This window comes from Leptodactylus fuscus, chromosome 6 (assembly GCF_031893055.1).
Source record: "Leptodactylus fuscus isolate aLepFus1 chromosome 6, aLepFus1.hap2, whole genome shotgun sequence".
NCBI lineage: Eukaryota > Metazoa > Chordata > Amphibia > Anura > Leptodactylidae > Leptodactylus > Leptodactylus fuscus.
The window spans coordinates 92605576-92618862 of record NC_134270.1 but is presented as its reverse complement, the minus strand read 5'-3'; the positions used below and the strand labels follow the sequence as shown (position 1 = coordinate 92618862).

Genomic DNA, 13287 nt, shown 5'->3' with positions numbered 1-13287 from the left:
TTATATTTGCAAAAATGTTTACCTTTTAATGATCTACAAATATAGACATGATTATGTACATGGGAATACCCCTTTAATGCTCACTGACATCCTACAATCATTGCCCCCCAAATATTCTTCCCTAGAATCACTATTGGGAGAGACGCCATACAGTGGCGTAAATATCGGCCCACCCACAGTATGCTAGTTTCCTAACGTAGATGGGTATAAATATGGCACATCTTTGTCAGACAACTCTCCCATGCACCAAAGTGTGCCAAAACATTTCTTCTCCTTGTGTTTACCAAAGTGGGCACAGTAGGGAGGAAATCAAGGTGGGTCGGGACAAGGACTCCTTGGCTCAACAAATTTACTGTAATTTACAGTAAAAAGCTGGAGTGAGTTTACCAGAATTATTCAGTTATTTACTAACGTGAAATTCAATTGTAACACATGGGATTTATTAAGCGGTTGGGGCTTCTTAATAATTCAGTGGAGGAATGCATTGGGACTGACATACAGAATGCTAGTCTTAAACTCCCACCTCTATGTGTGCATAAAACCTAAAAAGGATTTAGCTGTAGGGCAGCCCAGTGTCCCAGTATGGTAGTTTTCCTGGAATCATCAGTTATTCCTGAGTCAGGGAACACTCATATCCTGTGGTTCACACTGTATAACCTGGAAAAACTAGATACAGGTAAATAAAAAACAAGAAGCCAAAAATTCCAGAATCTGTTAGTAATGTCTATTTTTTTTCTCCATTATAAATATAATTACAGTTAGAACAGGAAATTAAAGTTCTTCCTCATTATGCAGAAAAAGTAGAGATTTTAAGGCTTTATATTAAGGACAAAAAACTGAAAAGAGTAAAAGAAATAAGCACCTTAAAATAACCATCAATCATTACCACCATCTATACCACACATGTTCCAGGACACGCTTGACTGCAGATGTAGCAAGTTTTAAGAAATCAATTCAAGGTTACTAGAAGTTACTATGTGCTGACTGATATATCATCATAGTTGGGCAGGTTTTGGGTATAGCCACAGGCAACAATGAAATGGTTAAATGTTGTAAATGTCAGATAGAGCTAAACACAAATCACCTCATTTGACATTTTTACAGCATAAGGACAGTTGCAGACAGCCGGCCAGCGCCAAATGAATAGCCATGGAAGCAAGGGCCGCAAAATAGGACAGGAATAGGACCAGTTCTATATTTTGCAGCCCAGACTGTCGGCCCGCACATGGGACCATAAAATTCACGGTCGTGTGTACGGGCCCTACTGAATGGGTCAGTGTGCTATCCATGAAATACACGGATAGCACACTGAACACTGCCACGGTCGTCTGCAACCAGCCAAATCTAGATTTTCCCCACTGTGTTAGTTTGAGTAATGAGGAGATGGTGGGTCTAGAGAATAACACTCCAGGACTCAGAACTGATATAACTGATTCTGCAGTGTCAATATAGAGAAGGCAATAGGAGGATCAGGACATAGACTCAGGTCTATGAGGGTTGCATAGTGCAATGGCTAGAGAATCCCAAAACTAGACTAATGACTGGTAAAAGTTGCCCCTCAGCTGTTCTGCTTTCTAAGTGCTTATATAATATGTACATGGGCTGTGTTCATGTCAGAAAATTGTGCTATTTCTAAAAAGTAGTCACATATATAACATTCTTCAAAGTTTTGACTACACCATGTAACTAAAGTTTCATCAACTAACAATGAAAAGTTCTGCAGCTTTGAAAGACTTTCAGGGGAAGTAGTCAAGACTGTGCATCACATTTTGGTGTAGAAAAGTCAAAATTATGGCACGCGCCATTTGCTCTGTGGTTTGCAACTTTGCCGAATTTCAAAAGAGCAAATCTACTACTCACATCAGGCATATATATCAATTTGTGCTGCAAGGATAGTCATAGATACACTTTAAAAATGTGCCTCATAATAAAATCTGGTGCACTGTATTCCAACAGTGCATGTATTAAGACTGCAATGGCAATCTTGATAACATTCCCCCTTTGGGTTTCAGTTTCTCACCATTTTCCTGTGCTTGCTGTCACATATGGAATATTTCTCACTGCTTGTTACAAACTCACTTTGATATACTGTAACAAGCAGTCCATCTGCGTAAATTGAACATAATCCAGATGGGTTTTCTGTTTCTTGATATAAGAAAGAATGTTTCCATTCACTGACAGCAAGCAGATATGGAGGAAATACTGCAGAACTTTACATTATGCAGCAATTAATCTTCAGTGACTCTGGGATGTACAGGATTTCTCCCATCTCTGGTCACACAATACAGCAGAGCAAAGAGGAAGCAAATTGGCACTTGGAACCACATGATTTTCACCATCACTAACTACAGGATTAAGACTCCAGATCAGACATTAAAACCAAAGTCAAATGCTGAATTGCATTTATGATGCCCTCACAATGTCTCCGTTTTCCCCACATTTCATCAATTTCCTCAAAATGTGAATGGAAGCAGGTGGAAGTGGAAAGCTAGAAGTTTTCTTTTCCCAGCCCTATAGGCATAGTGGATACAAATTTCACCAGCTTCAGGTCTCAAGCACTTGGCCGTATGGCTATAAAATAGTGCTGTTTGGCTCTTACTGTACCATAGATTGTATATGGGGAACTTTTATGTCACATTCTGCACTAGAGGCATAAAGCTAAATTATTTCTAGTAGACGTATGGCAGCACAAAGGTTTCCACAAATCCACAGAGCTGCAGGGACTCCATGTGCTAGAGTATGGTCTCCTGCACATGAAGCTTGAATGAGAATCTAGTTATGTCCTGTTACTATCTTCTATCAGAATTTGAGGATATGATAGAGGGGCATTCTCTACTCAGGATTTTACCCAATTTAGCCAGAACTCAGACCCTGTACAGCAGGCATTCTAGTTCTGGAAGACCCTGTATATAAATACTACATTTCACCTGCCACCCCCATAAATGACAGCAAATTGTGAGGGCCTGTAATATGGGAACCCATTTAAAGCCATCCGTAGGCAAGAGATGTTTGCAACTATCTAATGAATCAGCTATTCTTGTCCCAGCCAAAATTTTCTCCTAAAAACAGCAGCAAACCTTTCCCTCCTGTACAGACTATTTTGTGCTGCCTCTCTGCACTGCTCACTTAAGACTATATTCACATGACTATGTCAGTTTTTTGTCTATGCGAAAATGGAAGAATTGATCCATCAGCAATTTTGCATTCGTTCGGAATCCATTGTTGACGGTCATCAAAAACAGACCAATATAGAACAGGCCAGTCTGTTTTTTTTCTGTCCGTCAAAAAACAAAACAAAAAAAAAAAAAAAAAAAAAAAAAAAAACCAACAACCCCAAAAAATAAAACCTCTGATTCACGCTCATCGTTTTCAAAATGGCCACCAGATGGCCATTTTTCACTGTCATGTGAATAAGGCCTTATAATTACACCATTGCTGCTACTTGTCAGCTGCAGTTTTAGTTATTTGTTGCCTAGTCTTACAAATCTCACCCACTGCACAAGCCTCATCTCCTTGCCACGAAAAACAAGGTGGTTTGTAAAAACAGAATTTGTTTCCTTTAAGCAAAATGGGAAGATGGAGTTAGTGGGGAGGAGAAGAGTGCAGTGCAATGTAGGTGCTGAACAATCTGGAGGCTGTAGCATTGCTTTGTCAGTATCACGCACCTATAGCCCTTCTCCACAAATAAAAAATTAATCAACAGCACAGCAACAACAACAGAAAAAAAAACTAAATCTAGATCTTCATATGTGCCGCAGGAAACCCTGTGGCAGCGGATTTCATGTTGATACAACAAATGTTATTGACTTCACTGATGCATCTCCATAGTGCAAGAGAGAGTACAATCTTCCTCTTTTCTGGCTCATGCGGAGGTCACATGATGCTCAGCAAGGTGAAAGGTCATCTAGGACATCAGCAAAACAAAAACAAAAAAAAAAAACCAAAACAATACTAAATAAACAAAAACATCCTGTCAGCTGCTTGAGAGGGAGGAGGAGGGAACGCTGCTTGGGAGTGAGGAGTGTAAATCCTTGGATTAGAGTCTTATGGAGTTTAGCACAATCTCGTTTTGTGCTTATTAGTCTGTTAATTCCACTTGAGTCTTTTATATATTTGGCTAATGGCTTTTAGTTTTCACTTCTATGGTTTTACAGGTTGGCAACTGTTAGAGGAACAGGTTGAGCTGGCCAAGGATTACTTCAATTTTTGAGCCCACTTTAAGTCATCTGATCGAGGCTTCTCGCCCGTTAGGCTCTGAATGAGGTCTTCTAGGCGTTTCCAGAATCCTATCTTTTCTAAAGGATAGTTCAGCCAACCTAAGAGACATTAGAACAAATAAAGTGAGGTTACAGGGGGGAACAACATGGATCAGCAAGAAAGAACAGGTTAAAAGTGTCTTACTCTGAGTTCACACAACACCCCCTTTCCTACCAAACTAATCTTTTAACATACCTATCGATTAAGGCACTATACTTGGGAGCGCTGAGGCAGGAATCTAGCACTTGGACTACTTCATGGCTACAGCAGCTTCTACTCTGGAAGCAAAGTACACAAAGACCTCTCTCTACTCTTTACTCCAACCTTGTATGTGAACTGGGCACGGAGCTTCCCTCATATGTACAAAAATGGCAAGCAGAAATTCAAATGTCCCTCACCCCTGGAGAAATATCCTCTGTCCTCAAGCCCTTCATGGGCCCTTCTAGATGTGTACGCTTGCAAAAGTCAAACTTTAAACTGGTCACCAGATGGTATAGAATGCCCATTGTAATCCATAAGTTCTGTCCTGAGGCTTCCCCTTTGTGTTGGCGCTGCCATAAGGCCCCAGGCTCTTATTTGCATATTTGGTGGGAATGCAGGTTTGTGGACTCTCCAAACCTCTGACCCCTGTAGGCATATTTTTGAATTTGTCACCCACCCACCCCCCTAGCGACTCTGGCTTCAACTTATATCTATCTATCGTCAAATCTTTGATCCCCTTATACTGGGCATCCGAATACCCTCCTACAGTATCTTACTTTCTATGGAAAGTCTCTCAATTAGCCTGTATGGAGGAACTCTCCCACTTTGAACTTTGCACTCGCCAGAAGTTCAGCTCTATGTGGGCACCATAGTATACCTTCTCTAATGACCCTACCTGGGCGCAACTGTGGGAACCCCCTGGTTAATTATGATATTCTTTGAGACCCTTTGACTTATCACTAGCATCCCTTGTCTCTTCCCCCACCCCCCATGTTCCATTTCCTGTTGTATCTTTCATTGCTCAGTTTGTGGTTATTTGCAAGCACTATTGAATGCTTTATTGGTGACTGTACAGCCTGGCTTATTGTTTTCAACACTAAAAGTTCATTGATGTCACTTTGAAAATTCAATAAAATGTTATTTACAAAAACAAATACAAAAAAAAAAAAAGCATCTGACTATGTTAGGGGGCGTTCACACTACCGTCAGTGTCCGACAGGTAGTGTCTGCTCTTAGTGTCCGTTCAAAATATCGCACGGACATTAGGAGCGGACACTAGCTGTGTCCGTGACACTCGTCATTCATTTAAATGGCGATCAGGTGCGTTCTTTTGCACTCCGTGCCCTTCCTTCACTGTCCGCTTGTAAAGATGTCCAACTTTTCAAGCGGACAGAAAAAAAACCTACATGTCGGGTTTTTCTGTCCGCTTGAAAAGTCAGACATTTTTACAAGCGGACAGTGAAGGACAGGCACGGAGTGCAAAAGAACGCACTCGATCGCAATTTAAATGAATGACAAGTGTCACGGACACAGCTAGTGTCCGCGCAAGATTTTGAACGGACACTACCTGTCGGACACTGACGGTAGTGTGAACGCCCCCTTAGAACATATCACAGTATCAGATCTGTTCCCCGGTAAATATCACAAGTGCCTGATGGACTGACTTACAACAGGGTGCACAGTTTCCAGCAAAGTGCCCGAGCTTTGGAAGACAGGTCATCAGGGCTAGCAAAAGAAGGTGCAGGGCGGCACTCGACTAGCACTGTTGGGTGCATGTTTACAAAGGGAACTGACCAATCTCCCAAAAACTTATACAAGGAAAAATATGTGACAGCACTCCAAAATATATCTGCAGAGGATTTATTAACAGAAGTCACATTAAAAAAAAAAAAAAAAAATAGTGCACAATTCAGTTATCCATTATTGCTGCAACGTTTTGAGAACGAGTCTCTTCATCAAGCATAGGCATGGGATTGAAGGTGGAACCAACAGGCAACTCATCGAGTCGAAATTAATATTAAAATTCATATTTATTAAGATATAGATAATAAAAATTGAAAAAGGAAGAGACAGAACACAATCAAAGAAAGAAACAAGCATCTTATCAGGTAGGCAGTGAAAAATTGATATGTACATGGGTGTGACCATCAACAAAGACAAACGGCCAAACTCCAGAAAAATGCATATGTGCATCAATAATCATGTAAACTGTCCCAATCACTAGAAAATGTACCAGCTATGACTTCACTTAAAGGGGCTCCATCAGCAAAATTATGCTAATAGAGCCCCACATAAAGGCTATTCAGGCACCGTAAATGTTATATTAAACCACGGTCCAGTTTTTAAATAAAGGCATTAAAACATATGCAAATCTTACTGAACGTGCACCATGGGCGGGGATGCACGGTGCGACGTCAGCTTCGGGCACGCCTGCCTCTTCTGTTTTCTTGTAGTTACGCCCTCTGGTTCCTTGTCTTCTTCCGTCTTCTTGTCTTCAAATCCCGCGCCTACGTAGTAGCGCTTCCCTCCGCCCATCACCGCCCTCGGTGCACATTTGGTAAGATTTGCATATATGTTTTTATGCTTTTATTTAAAAACGGGACTGGGGTTTAATATAACATTTACGGTGCCCGAATAGCCTTTTTAAAGGCATATTAGCATAATTTTGCTGATAGAGCCCCTTTAATGCAATCTGCCTGTACCCCAGTAAGACGAACGCTCGCACAGTACAGCGCTATAGGTGCTGCTGTGAGGAATATGCCAGGCATATTGCCTTAACCATGTACATTTGGATTGTTTTATGACCGTTCACCATTAAAAGCTAAGTTTTACTTTGGACATCTTGCCTTGCTGGATTACTTTTTACCTGTGGATTTTGTTTTTTCTAATGATCTTTATTCTGCTAAATCCTGGAAAACATCCTTGGAAGTATTTTAGACTCTGTGGTGTTGACCAAGAAAGGACCTCAGAATACCGCACTATCGAGGTTGACAGCAGTCAGTATTTTAATCTATCATGCAGTGCCAATTGTCTGGCCACCCTTTTGGCTTAATTAATCACCATGGCCATCCCATGTCATGATAGCTCTTCGGTTTGAAGAACCTATTGATCTGAATAAGAGCTGTAGCCAAGATACCCAGATGAAATGGTGAAGAGATGGTTCCTTATTGCTTACCTGTTGTAATGCAAAAATATGTTTCATGTGGAGATACATGGTGGATGCGGTGGTGCTTGCGGGGTAGGATGATGTGCCAGTCTTGAAGGAAGACCACCCAAGAAGGAAGACCAAAATATGTGTGAGACCACTTGTGGATCTGGTTGGTGAGTGTCACGAACATCGCCAGAGCAAAGATAAAACATTCAGTGGCATACGTCTTATAGAGCATATCTGTAAAGGATGAAGTTTCGAATCTGGTCATATCCCATAATTGAGCTAGCACACAGGTGTCATATACAATAAGCGACATTCAAAGTTACAATTTATATATAAAGATATATCTGCTCTTATACTTCACTGACATTCACAATTGCATTTCTGTGAGCACAAGTTCCAACTTGGTGGACTGCACTGTGGAAGAGGATATTCAATGATATTTTTTTCTACAGATAAATAGTGAAGTATAATCACAATCACCCTCCATGCATTACAGCAAGGATTGTTTAGTATACATATGGAGCACTGAGATGCAAAATCCCCAGGTCTCTAGACAAATGGAACTGAGAATGCAGTTCAAGAGTATAAATGATGCAATTCTAGACCACATAGAAACTAGAAAATGGTTTTCATATGAGGAATACTTGCATCCTTTTCTAAAAATAGAACTGGTATGTGTGTACCTGGAGAGAGGAAGAGGAATTTGTAGGCCATACAGCCTAAGGGAATGATGGTCAACATACAGTTATCACCATTAGTTTCAATAAAGTCATGCCTGGTGATTGCTGTGGGGTCGATATGATGCTCCCGAAAGGGTCGGATAAAGGCCTAAAATAAAAGAACAGATAATGAAGGGTAACAGCATTAAAATCCCTGGTTAACCACAGGTTAAATCAACATAGAATCTGGAACATCTATGAAGCCATCAGCTACATTTACAATTTTGCTACCGAATGAGATATAAAATCTATCTATCTATCCATCATTGATTTTTCTTACATTATTTATTATGCTTACTTATATAGCGCCATCATATTCCGCAGCGCTTTACAGATATTGTCGGTCACTGTCCCATATAGGGCTCACAATCTAAATTCCCTATCAGTATGTCTTTGGTGTGTGGGAGGAAATCGTAGTACCTGGAGGAAACCCACGCAAACACGGGGAGAACATACAAACTCCTTGCAGATGTTGCCCTTGGCAGGATTTGAACCCAGGACTCCAGCGCTGCAAGGCTGCAGTGCTAACCACTGAGCCACCGTGCTGCCCATTACATGATCTGCATGGAATCTGGAACGATTCCAGTAAAACTACAGCATCTCTCAAAGTGCACTTTGTTTCTCATAGTGAAAAGCCTGTATGCAGGGAGGTTTCTACACCTACTGTCAACTCATCCCACTGAAAAAAATTTTTGTATATCCCCCTACCTCAAAATGTCTAATAGAGATTTTATAATATAGCCCTCCTCTGCCTATAAAAATGGCCAACAGTTGAATACTGCTCCCAGTTATCATAAAACCAGCCTTTCTCTAGCCCGAATTGGCTGGTAAGTGGGTGGAATAGTTTATAATCTGCTATACAGGTATTCTGCTAATCTATGGAGTCATATTTTCTGGACTGGCTGAGCACTGCTGACCTGGAACTTATTTATGGGCTTTATGATAGAAAGATAAAGTACAACTCACTTTTCCAACAATTGGCAGCTCAACGGAGCCCCAAGTGTCTGCTCCCCAATGCACCAACCCAGAGGCAAAATCAGCTGTTACGATCCCTGCAACTAAAAAAAAAAAGACAAAAGGGTTAACTAGACGAGATCCAGGACCTATAACCACATGGAAACTTTCAGCATAAGATAGTAAGACAACCCTTGTGGAAGGCATAGTGGTTAAAACAAAAAACACACACAGCAGAAAGAGAAGGATGATGCACCACCTTATCAGGGATTCTTTACCTTTAGAAAGGGTGTGGAACATATGGTCATTTATGACTTTATAACACCTCTTCACACTTTGGTTATCACATCTTATCTCCTCCATGGTGTACAATGCTTATAGTATCTCTTGGACTGATAACAATTTCACTATTTGACTTTTGTGTTACACTTGACCTGGAGCTCTGGACTGACAGAACAAGGCTCTATCTCCGTATCCACATGCACAAGTCAGCAATGTCCACTATAAGTCCATGGCTTCTGTGCCTATATAATGATACTATGGTGCCTCTGTGTAGCTACAGTGCATTAAATCCAGTAATCCCTTACCAGCTACACACGTGGACAAAATTGTTGGTACCTCTTGTTTAATGAAGGAAAAACCCACAGAAATAACTTGAATCTGACAAAAGTAATTAATAAAAATTCTATGAAAATGAACAATTCAACTGAATTTTTTTTTTTTTTTTTTTTTATAAAAAAATAAAACTCAAACAGGCCTGGACAGAAATGATGGCTCCCTTAACTTAATATTTTGTTGCACAACCTTTTGAAGCAATCACTGCAATCAAACGATTCCTGTAACTGTCAATGAGACTTCTGCACCTCTCAGCAGGTATTTTGGTCCACTCCTCATGAGCAAACTCCTCCAGTTGTCTCAGGTATGAAGGGTGCCTTTTCCAGACGGAATGTTTCAGCTCCTTTCAAAGATGCTCAATAGGATTTAGGTCAGGGCTCATAGAAGGCCACTTCAGAACATTCCAATCGTTTCCTCTTAGCCATTCTTGGGGGGTTTTAGGCTGTGTGTTTTTGGTCATTATATGTTGCAAGACCTATGACCTGTGACTGAGACCAAGCTTTCTGACACTGGGGAACACATTTCTCTCTAGAATCCCTTGATAGTCTTGAGATTTCATTGTACCCTGCACAGACTCAAGATACCTTGTGCCAGATGCAGCAAAGCAGCCCCAGAACATAAAGCTTCCTCCATGTTTCACAGTAGGGACAGTGTTCTTTTCAAGATATGCGTCATTTTTCTGTCTGTGAACATAGAGCTGATGTGCCTTACCAAAAAGTTACATGCAACAGGGACCAATACCAAGCCTGAGTAAAGGAAAGGAGGAAATGAATTGCGCTTCCACAGTAGAATAGAAAAAAATAATGGCTTTTATTGGCAACTATCACACTATGTGTTTCAGGCTGAACGCCCTTTTTGAAGTGTAGATCGCTGTTCCACCGAGCCAGGCACCTGAAAAATGGCGTTCAGCTGAAACGCATAGTGTGAAAGTTGCCAATAAAAGCTGTTATTTCTTCTATTCAACTGTAGAAGCGTGATTAATTTCCTCCTCACCTTTACTCAGGCTTGGTATTGGTCCCTGCTGCATGTATCTCCACGCCTTCAGGTGTCAAGAATCTTCTGCACTCCACCAAAACAGGGACCCTCTGTAGAATCGGTTCCAACACCAAATGAAGTGTTGTGGTTATCACAACCTTATCAGGTGAGGGTCTCTGATCTCGTACACCTTCTTTTTGTTTTACCTAACATATTACACTATGGGGCGCTTGGTGTTCTCCCTTACAGTTTCCTAACGTTGCCAAAAAGTTAGATTTTTGTCTCATTCTACCAGAAGCTTTGTGGCTTGTCAACATGTAGTTTGGCAAATTCCAGTTTGTCCGATTCAAGTTATTTCTGTGACCATTGTGGATTTTTCCTTTCATTAAACGAGGGGTACCAACAATTTTGTCCATGTGTGTATATATATGTTTTTACTTCAGTCACACCTAGAACTATTCTAGATGTGACTGAAGGTATCGCTCTAATAAAAAATATATACCACCACTGCCAACAATTTCTCAGATATCACTCAAGAGAAGAAAAATAATAAGCAATAATAATAAATATAGTGTATATCCCACTCATTGCCAGCCAACTCCATATCACTACTCAAACCACACAAGGAATATGTGACCTTCAATGTCAACCTTAAAGGAGTTCTCCCCTTGCACACTCACCTATCATACTAGGCTACATCTGTACACATTCACACAAATACTTGCTACCACCCTCCAATTAACAGTAGAGAAAACATCAATATAACCAGACCACTCACAACTGACATCACCCATTTTAAACAACCCTCAAACCCAGATAAATCCAAAGAGACGTGACATATTTTGTGAACATACCATAACTCTGATTTGGCACCACATTTACACATGAAATGCTCGGCAAGTAATGCCAAAGTTTTTACCAGACCAGGCACACCAAACATGCAGATTAATTTATATTCCCTTCCCTAGATACATAATTTGAGCAGCTCATTAAATGCTCAATGTCCAATAACTGGTTAGGGTTCCCTGGCCATCTTTTGGCGCTTGTATGGTAGTACTTTCTGGCAATTCGGTTTGTCTAGCAAAAGGGAAGCATAGTTTTATGTACAGTGAACGTCAAAATCAAAAGTGCTAAACCGCTGGGTTTTTCTCTCTGTTTTGCCTCTGAATTAAATAATAGGTGAGCTAAGCAATAAACATTTCCCAAAATGGTATAACTAAAAAGTACACCTGGCCCCACAAAAAAAAAACGCCCTATACATCCCCGTACAGCTGCAGGGTCACCTGTCAATGTGGCCTTGCAGCTGTTCCAAAACTACAACTCCCATACATTAAATATTTTACCATTTTTTGCCTGAAATTTTTTTTTTCCCTATTTTTCTCCTCTAAAACCTGGGTGCGTCTTATAGTCCGAAAAATACGGTATGTAATTACAAATCACTTCCATGGATGCAGCTGATCAATTAAGTAGGATGGGAATCCATTGTAGACCGCAACTAACTGGCAAGTGTTTGTGTGTGGCTTGTGTTTATGAATAGAGATGAGCGAACACTAAAATGTTCGAGGTTCGAAATTCGATTCGAACAGCCGCTCAATGTTCGTGTGTTCGAACGGGTTTCGAACCCCATTATAGTCTATGGGGAACAGATACTCGTTAAGGGGGAAACCCAAATCCGTGTCTGGAGGGTCACCAAGTCCACTATGACACCCCAGGAAATGATGCCAACACCTCTGGAATGACACTGGGACAGCAGGGGAAGCATGTCTGGGGGCATCTAACACACCAAAGACCCTCTATTACCCCAACATCACAGCCTAACAACTACACACTTTACACACTCAATACCACCTCTCTGACAGTAGGAAAACACCTTGAAACATGTGTATTTGGCACTTGCAGTGAGGAGAGCTTGTCACCAGCAGTGAATTTGGCCCTTGTAGTAAGTTGAGGTTGGCACCAACATTTGTTTTGAAAATCAGGGTGGATTGAGCCTCTAACCAGCAGAGTTTGGGCAAATTCATGGTGGAGGGAGCCTCTAAAAACCCCAGTTTGGACCAATTCATGGTGGAGGGAGACTCTAAAAACCCCAGTTTGGACCAATTCATGGTGGAGGGAGACTCTAAAAACCCCAGTTTGGACCAATTCATGGTGGAGGGAGCCTCTAAAAACCCCAGTTTGGACCAATTCATGGTGGAGGGAGCCTCTAACCAGCCCAGTTTGGACCAATTAATGGTGGAGGGAGCCTCTAAACAGCCAAGTTTTGGGAAATTCATGGTGGAGGGAGCCTCTAACCAGCCCAGTTTGGACCAATTCATGGTGGAGGGAGCCTCTAAACAGCCCAGTTTGGGCAAATTCATGGTGGAGGGAGCCTCTAACCAGCCCAGTTTGGACCAATTAATGGTGGAGGGAGCCTCTAACCAGCCCAGTTTGGACCAATTAATGGTGGAGGGAGCCTCTAACCACCCCAGTTTGGGCAAATTCATGGTGGAGGGAGCCTCTAACCAGCCCAGTTTGGACCAATTAATGGTGGAGGGAGCCTCTAAACAGCCCAGTTTGGGCAAATTCATGGTGGAGGGAGCCTCTAAACAGCCAAGTTTGGACCAATTAATGGTGGAGGGAGCCTCTAAACAG

The 13287-nt window shown here is 41.4% G+C and overlaps 1 protein-coding gene across 1 annotated transcript in view; it reads right to left on the bottom strand.

The window, feature by feature from the left end:
* Positions 1 to 524: 524 nt before the first annotated feature.
* The window catches only part of PEDS1 (plasmanylethanolamine desaturase 1), a 47746-nt gene continuing 34983 nt past the window's right edge, over positions 525 to 13287 (bottom strand). The window contains exons 3-6 of the mRNA XM_075276811.1: positions 9079 to 9170; positions 8077 to 8221; positions 7415 to 7627; positions 525 to 4316 (exon numbers count right to left, since the gene is read on the bottom strand). Of these exons, the coding sequence (XP_075132912.1) occupies positions 4195 to 4316; positions 7415 to 7627; positions 8077 to 8221; positions 9079 to 9170 (572 nt within the window). The 3' untranslated portion in view covers positions 525 to 4194. The remainder of the gene's footprint in view (positions 4317 to 7414; positions 7628 to 8076; positions 8222 to 9078; positions 9171 to 13287) is intronic.